Genomic DNA, 8,285 nt, shown 5'->3' with positions numbered 1-8,285 from the left:
CTTCAGCCTTTCCTCTCCGCGGCACGTTGCCGCCACTCGAAACTCACACAGGCAGCCTCTTGTGTGCTCTACTTCGTCGGCTGGGAGCTTGTGCTACTTTTTCACCGCCTTCGCCTCTTTTTCGCCGCCACGTCCTCTCTCTGTTGGTGTTTCTTCTCCGTCTCCTCCTACTCCTCTGTGAAGCTTTGCTCCACCGCCTCCTCCTCTCAGCCCGTCTGCTCTACCTCTCTACCTCTGCCATTTTTTCTTGGTACTTATGTTTTAATCTTTGTTGTTCAATGTGTTATTGTTGATTACGTGATAATGTTGCTGCTGCTATATAGGAAATTCTGCTATCAATGTATTATGGCTGATTGTTTAGCAAGTTTCTGATTGAATTGTTGGTAATGTTGCTGCTGCTATAAGGGAAATTCTGCTATCAATTTGTTATTGCTGATTATTGAGCAAGTTTCTGATTGAATTGTTGATAAATTTGCTGATCATATTGTTTGATCAAATTACGTTAGGTTTTCAATTTTCATCTAAGGTTCTTAGGCCTAATGTTAGCTTTGTTCTTTGTTTTTGGGTTTGGTACTTGAGATTAGTTACATGGAATTTTAGTTCTGGTAGATGATTTTTTAATTTTATCAATAACCCACTCGTCGGATATTGGACAACTTTGAGAGGAGATCAAGGTATCAATAGTGGATCACGGCTCATCGCGTCTTGCTAAATTTCCTCTACTCAATAGATCTATGACACCGATATAGCGGACATTTCGTAGCTTGGGTCTCATTGTGGCTGGCTGGCATCAATTCTGCTGGTGTTCTGCTTGCTTTGTTCTTCTAGTCATTGTGTCATCTTTGTCTTTGAGTGGCATCTTCTTTTCTGCCAGTCACCGTCCCCAGTCGTCTTTCTCTGTGTCTTCGTCACTGTTGGCTTGTGCATGTTGTCTTAGAATACGAGTCTGATCCTTTTCTTTAGTTCCAATATGTTTTTTTTATCGGATTGAATTGAATTTGCCAGGAAAATATGCCAATGGAAGCCCTTTTGTTACTTTGGTTTCTTGTGATATTAATTTCAGGTTTCACACTCGCGCCCTTGCTATACTGTGAGTATTAAGCCAATGGATGCACTGAAGGCTTGTTATGGGGATGGATCTTCTGATTCGGATTCTGAAGCTGCCCCTTCATGTACAACTAAAGCTCGCTCTGAAGAATTCACACTGTTGCCACCACCTCCTATCTCACTCCTTGACCCTCTAAGTTTGCTTGGTATGGTTGGTTTTAAGTTTATTTTCTTTCAGCTTGTAACAAAAGGGCATCAGATTTCTATTCATCCCATAACAAAAGAGATTTAAGTATGAATGTGTTAAACACGTGATATGTGATATGTGACAAGTCACTATTTATTCATAAGATATTGTTTTTGTTTTTGTTTTTCGTTTTTGGTTGGTCGTAGGCATTGTTGTTGTATAACAAAAGTACAACAGAGAATGGAATATGGTCTTACTTGGATAGGTTGAGGGTTGATGATCCACGAAGAAATTTGTAACATTCATTAATTGCACTAACCTTAGAATATGTTTCAAATTTTATTAAATTTTGCAGTTGAACAAACTTTTACTTTATTTTTTACATGTGCATGTATGATGATTTGGATGACAAATTCACTGTTTTGTTGCTGAAGGTTCTCAAGATCTGGAAATAGGACAGACAACTAGAGTTAGGAGTTTCCCTCATGTTGATGGTAACTATGTCCTACATGTATACATACCAAGTAAGTGGATTATGGTCTCCTTGTCTGATTTCCATTAACAAGCACAGTCTTATCCGCTATATTTCATTTTTCATCTTTTTTCCCCTTTGTTGGCCTCTGGTGGTGAGTTGTATTGGAAGGAGCCTTAGAAATATTGTTATAGCGAGGGTCTGATGGATTTCTTTTCCTCTAAATTTTGTAATTAATTGAAGAAGGGGTAGGAGAAATATTATGATGTACTGTAGTGATTTTAGAAGAAAGCATAAACGAAAAGGAACTCCAAAATTGGTTTGCATGTGCAGGATCAAATTTCAAAAGGAATAATCATCTGGTGGACTTGATATTATTTTAGAGTTCCACCTAGGAATTACCAAGTAGAAACTTATTGATTAGCCAGAGAAAAGTAGAAAAATCATTGGGAGAACATTCTGTTAGGATTTGAACAGAAAGAACTAGACTTAGACATTATGGAATCCTTATGGATATGATGTTGAAATTGTTCTGTAGTACTTGTTCATGGAAAGTATTGCTAGTTTATGGATTAGATCTTGCTATACTGTTGCCTATGTTAAGAATGTTAGCATGTCTTATTCAAGTTTTGGTTTCCTTAATTTTATCATGGGTAATGTTAAGATCAAAAACCATTTATTGCTTTTGGTGAAATGGTTCTTCTCAAGATACTAGATATTATATGATCCCTATATGAACTAGTTATTTTCTTCCATTATTTTCTTCCATTCAAGAGTTTAATCCTTTAGGCAAAGATAGCTATCAAAATAATTGAATTTGAAGAAGATATAAGACGACAAGTGTGATAAAATGTGTGGTCAATAGTCGTAATTGTTCGGTTCAATGCTTGAATGCTAGTTAACATAATAATGTTCCTCTAAATTTTGTAATCATCTCCTTGTTATTTATTGGGCATTTGTTTGATTAGAATGTGAATATAAGTGGACGAAAAGTGATTTAGTCTCTGCATATTTTTCTGGGCAATCCCTGAGCCAAGCCCATTTTAAACTTGGATGATTCTTCTTATGACTTCAATAGCCTTCACAATGTTCTCAAAAGTTTTGAGTTATTCTATATAATATTCAGTTATGTTGGACTCAGATTGCTATTGTTCTTTGCAGTTCATATTTCATCTTCATCAAAAAAAGAAATAGCCACTTTCTTGAAGAAAGTCACCTCTCAGGAACCTAATCTTCATGTTGTTGACATTGATCTCCCACTTAAAGTCCTCTGCAAAAGTGATGAGAAGCTTGAACAGGTTGCCTTGGGAAGGGAGTTTCACATAAGTTTGGGACGAACTGTTCCAATAGGGGTTCATCAAATTGACTCAGTGGTCTCAATGCTTCGACAGAAACTTCAAACACGACACCAGTCAGTTATTTTTTATTGTTATTCTATTATGAAAATGAAACATGTATCTATCCAACTGACCTTCTTATTTTAACTTATCTTGTTTTGAAGTAGTTATTGGATTGACTTCAACCAGTGGGAGGTATTCGTAAATGATGATCATACACGCACCTTTCTCTCCTTAGAAGTTGTTCAAGGAGGTTTAGTAGAGGTTTGCTTTGCAGCCCTTTCTTTCCTTTTTCAATGGCCCTATATTTCTTGAGTTCTATTTTTGCACCAAGTCATCAGTTGGATTTAAATATTGCATTGCTGGTGACATTAATGGCTTGGTATTTATATTTCATTTGTTTTCTATATAAATCTGCTGGGTAGAATATTGGTAAAGCTTGAGGGCCATAAAACTCAGGCTAATAATGGGTAATGGTGACATGACGAAACTAAAATACATCAAGGATGAAATGTAAAACTGCCAATACCTTGTACAATAAACCTTTTAAATATGTTTTTCACACAATGAGGATATCTTTTTTTCTCTTAGTCTTGCAACTTGCAAGGAAAATGGCACAGCTCAAGAAGTTACTGGAGCATATGAGAGTATCATGCAAATGAATAGTTGATAGAATGCTATATTATATTGAACAACAGAATATCTGTATACATGTAGATAAAGTATCTAGAAAATAGAGTTAAACATATATTATAACGATATTAGCTAACTTGATGAAAATTAAAACAGGAAATGAAAATGCAAGGTGAAAGCATAGAACTGCAGCTTTTAATAGGATTTACCATATGATATGCTCCAAAATCACAGGCCTCTCCCTGCTTTGTCTTCTAATATATCTATAGTGTTGTTGTCTAGATTTCAGATGATGAGCTTATTTTTTTTTTTTGGCATTATCCAATGGTGAGATCTCTTTGTATTAGATGTTTCCGTATCTTTAGAGAATCATGGGTTTGCTCTATTGACTTGCGTAAGCTTTCATGAACAAAATGAGAGGTTTTGGATCCTACAACACAGTTCTTGCTGTGCATTGATATATTTGGTTGGAAAGGCACTCTGAAGTATACTTCCTTCTTGACTATTGATTTTGTTTCTTCCGAGGTATACCGTATACTTCATTCTGAGGTTCCCTTCAGTGCTGAGGACATAGTACTTTGTTTAATAATCTTCCTTGGCATGCTTTCATCATATTGTCTTGTCAGTTTTGTGAGCCGTATATTCTGTATATTGTGGAAATGTATCATCCTCTTCTGTACATTCTTTTCTCTCTTGATAAAATTTCCTTTTTCCACATAGATTGTGCCACAAACCTTCCAATATGATCCTTCGGGTTAAAATCAAGCTAAAATTAAACATTGTCAAGATGCTAACAGCAGGAAGCCAAAACCAAAATGATAGGATCAAGGTACTAGCAGAATTAGGGGATTTTATTGATGAACTAGGGATTGTAAATCACAATCCCTTATTGAAGTACACTGTTGGATCTAACCAACTCTGGAGAGAATTTTCCTCTCCTGAACTAACAAACTGAACAGAATTTTCTAACTAACTAAAAACTAACCCACCCCTAGTATTTATAGGCAGCAGCTAGGCCTAGCACTACTGCTCCTAAACCTTCTAAACTAGCTTAAAAGAGCCAACAAACAGCCATCTAGCAACAATTATGAATTAAGCAGGGAAAGCAGTGAAAAATCAGCCCATCAACTCCTTACCTTTCCTCCTATAAACCAAGCCAAACCTGTTTCTATCACAAACATCAAAGACAGAAGAACCAAACTGAATCTGAATTTACTGGAAATCTCACTGATAACAAAATTGAAACTGTTGTCCGCCTCACCTGCTCGAAGGTGATGTTAGATGTTAGAAGTTAGAACATTCAGAGGAGGAGGATATCAAACCAAAATTTTGCTGGAGTCTTAACTGAATCAGCCGGCACTGGAAACCTGATCTCTACTGGAAAACATAGCATCTAACAGTGGGTGCTCTGCCTCCGAAACCGGTGAACAGTACTCAGATCTGAATAGGTTTCCGATGGATAATGTTGTACCATACAATAGACTAATACCCTATTTGTACTAGTTATCAGATCAAATACTAGTAGTAACATGTTGTAACTTGCAACATAAATCAGAAGACATTTTTCTTACTATTCTCTAGCATGATAGTTTTATGCACATTCTTCCATTCATTGTGCTTGTTGTCCTAATTTGTCCTCTTTTGATCTAGTTACTTCATCCTATTTAGTTGTGATGTATACAAAACGTGTTTCCGTTTCAATGATTTTCAGATAACAAAGCAAATTGAATTGATCAATGCAATTTATAAGCTTCATAGCCTTCCTGAATTTTACAAGGTATAATCTTCTCTCTCTCTCTCTCTCTCTCTCATTTTATTTTTATCTTTTTCCCTCTAATATTACAACTAGACCTACTGTCTACAGGATCCACGGCCTCACATATCATTAGCATGGGCATTGGGTGACATAAGCCATTCCCTAAAGAATACTGTAAACGAGGTATCAAAGAACTGCGTTGCGAAATCTCCAAACAAATCTATTTTTAGCTGTAAATTCAAAGGAATTGAGTGTAAGATTGGCAAGAAAATATATACAGTTTGTAAAATCTCAGATTGAAAAACAATGTTAAGTATGAAGAGCATAGTCTTTTTTGAAATATTCTTGGCTGCATAGATTTCCTTTGTAAAAAAGGAAGTCATACTAAGCTTAAACACACTGATGATGAGCTTTTTACAAGTGAAATGTGAACAATAGGTTGCTTCTTTATATAATTTCTGAAATATAGGCCCATGTATCAATTTGGATACACTTATCATGCTTCACACAATGTAGAATGAGTTGATTAAACAACTGTTAGAATCCAGAAAAATACCACTACTTTGTTCAGTTGTTTTACTAAATAACGAGCGCCCAAAGTTTTTTCTTTTTGTTTTCTCCAAGTTATCATGAAGTCTCCACCCATTATCTGCCACATGAAGGGTGGTTTCAGCCACAGCGGCCACTCAAGACAACATGAACCACATCAAACTTCTAGGCAGGAGCAAGATCAACTCCAAAGAACTTCCCATGCCCTCCTTTCCTATTATTCCTAGAGAAGAGGATTGGTTGATATGACAGTTGGACGAACTCAAGCAGATGGAGTCCCCTAAGAAGTCTTTCAGTGAAGCTGTGAGGAAGAAGAAACCCGATGGAGGTGGAAGAGAGAACGGCTTCTCATTGTCAAGTGATGAATTGGAAGAGGAGGGGAAAGAAGATATGGACAATAAGGAATATGGGAGAAGCAGATATAGGTGAAAGCATTGTTATTAAACTCGGACTGGACTGGCTGGTTTGGTCAAAAAATTGGTGTATTGGATCTCTTACCGGTCTGATTAAAATTACATACCATTTAGACTACTAAACCGGTCAAATTCGATAAAATCTGATCAATTAAACGCTGGTCACATGGATCAGCAGATCCATAATATCAGCCTACATGTCAAAAATCATACACGGTTCACAATGAACTATAGCTCCTGGCAAGCACGGAAGAGAGGGTACACCTTGTGCATCATGTGAAGAACCCGATGGAGGTGGAAGAGGAGAACGGCTTCTTATTGTCAAGTGATAAATCAGAAGAGGAAGGGGAAGAAGACACGAACAATGAGGAATAGGGGAGAAGCAAAGATACAGGTAAAAGCATTGTTATTAAATCCAGACTGGACTGGCCGGTTTGGTTAAAAACTGGTAAATTAGTCCCTTACCAGTCGGGTCAAGATTACATACTATTCAGACTATTAAATTGGTCAAACTCGATCAAACTGAATAAATTGACCACTGGTCACATGGAACAGCAGTTCCATGATAGATATCGGCCGACATGTCAAAAACCATACACGGCTCACGATGAAAGCAGTAACGCATGTTCTGTGAATTCTTAAGCTGGTGGAACTGAAGGGAAGTACAATTGAAACCAAAGTAAGTGTTTTTATTATATTGTATGGTATCAATGGATATATTATTCTACACGCATCTTATTGTCAAAAACACACATTATGGGTATGTGCAACTTTTACTTCTAGTAAATGCGTATAAGCTTTCAATGATGGCAAATTAGTTGCTAAGGTTCCATCAATACAAGAATACTCTCCACTCCATCAAAAAAGAGCAGCCTAACAAACTGTTTAACTTAATTATACTGCATAAATTATGCTCCAATTATCAAGGCACTTGCTGATGCGCTCCAGATTTTTTTCTCATCGTCCAAAATGCAGCGAAGTAACGGTTCTGCAAAACAGGATTATAAAACTCAGCAAATTCTAACAAAAGATATTTGCTATATCCAATGGTTTATTAAAAAAAAATGCATAAATTTTTTGTTTGATGTCATTGAATAACATCCATATACATCTATTCTTATTATATAAAAATTGATATCTAAATTCTCTATATTGTGTTTTTAAGCCATATTTCCCCTTGTAACGATGCCATGTCAGCAATTTTGCTTACTTGACAGTTGGCAAAACTTGAAAATCAACCAATCATCTATTAGTAAAAGATTTAAAAAAATATAATAGAAAAAATTCTTATCTATTATTATTCAATTAAAACATAAAGTACTAATTAAATACAATAAATATACATTAAAAGTGTCATAATAACAATAATTATAAAAATTCTTTATTTCTTAATCTCATACCAATTAGCGAAAACTCCTTCAAGCAAGTTTAAATTTGTCACATTTTCTTACTAAATACATTCAAATTTATAATGATTATAAATTTAATTCACAATTTTATATTTACATTTTTTGTATTTTTCATTCTCATTCATTTTTCTAAACCCAAGTAAGTTCAAATTCGACCCATCTCCTTACTAAATATATTCAAATATATCATTATTATAAAACTCATTTATATTTTTTATGTTTCTGATTCTCATTCATTTTTAAATTTTTTTTTTTTAACTATTTGCAATCCAAATAACACTATATGAGAAGACAAAATATGACAACTAAAGCAAATGTAAAAATGGAAGCAACAAATGAAGATATGATTTTGTACAACTCTAATATAAAAGGTCTATGCCTTTTTTAAAAATAAATGAATTTAAATTTTTAAAATATAAACTATATTTTAATTTATATATTTTAGTTGAATAATTATATAAAATTATACAAATCAAATAAAT

At 34.9% G+C, this 8,285-nt stretch overlaps 2 protein-coding genes across 4 annotated transcripts in view; one reads left to right on the top strand and one right to left on the bottom strand.

Moving 5' to 3' along the window:
• Window positions 59-6,496, top strand: LOC107638304 (U6 snRNA phosphodiesterase). 2 transcript variants are annotated; one of them, XM_016341518.2, is made up of 7 exons: window positions 59-250; window positions 1,064-1,253; window positions 1,669-1,758; window positions 2,868-3,117; window positions 3,211-3,307; window positions 5,388-5,453; window positions 5,541-6,496. In XM_016341518.2, the coding sequence occupies exons 2-7, from the start codon at window positions 1,106-1,108 to the stop codon at window positions 5,730-5,732; spliced, it is 843 nt and encodes a 280-aa protein (XP_016197004.1). In that variant the 5' UTR covers window positions 59-250; window positions 1,064-1,105; the 3' UTR covers window positions 5,733-6,496. The 2 variants fall into 2 exon arrangements, with proteins under 2 accessions (XP_016197004.1, XP_016197003.1); XM_016341517.2 differs by having other exon boundaries at window positions 3,208-3,307.
• LOC107638305 (carnosine N-methyltransferase) overlaps window positions 7,063-8,285 on the bottom strand; it is a 15,763-nt gene continuing 14,540 nt past the window's right edge. For both annotated transcript variants that reach the window (XM_021120366.1, XM_016341519.2), the window contains one exon: window positions 7,063-7,382. In XM_021120366.1, coding sequence (XP_020976025.1) covers window positions 7,317-7,382 — 66 coding nt within the window. In that variant the 3' untranslated portion in view covers window positions 7,063-7,316. The remainder of the gene's footprint in view (window positions 7,383-8,285) is intronic.

Source organism: Arachis ipaensis, chromosome B04, assembly GCF_000816755.2.
Source record: "Arachis ipaensis cultivar K30076 chromosome B04, Araip1.1, whole genome shotgun sequence".
NCBI classification, from domain to species: Eukaryota; Viridiplantae; Streptophyta; class Magnoliopsida; order Fabales; family Fabaceae; genus Arachis; species Arachis ipaensis.
The sequence above is the reverse complement of the archived record's forward strand: the minus strand, read 5'-3'. Positions and strand labels throughout refer to the sequence as shown.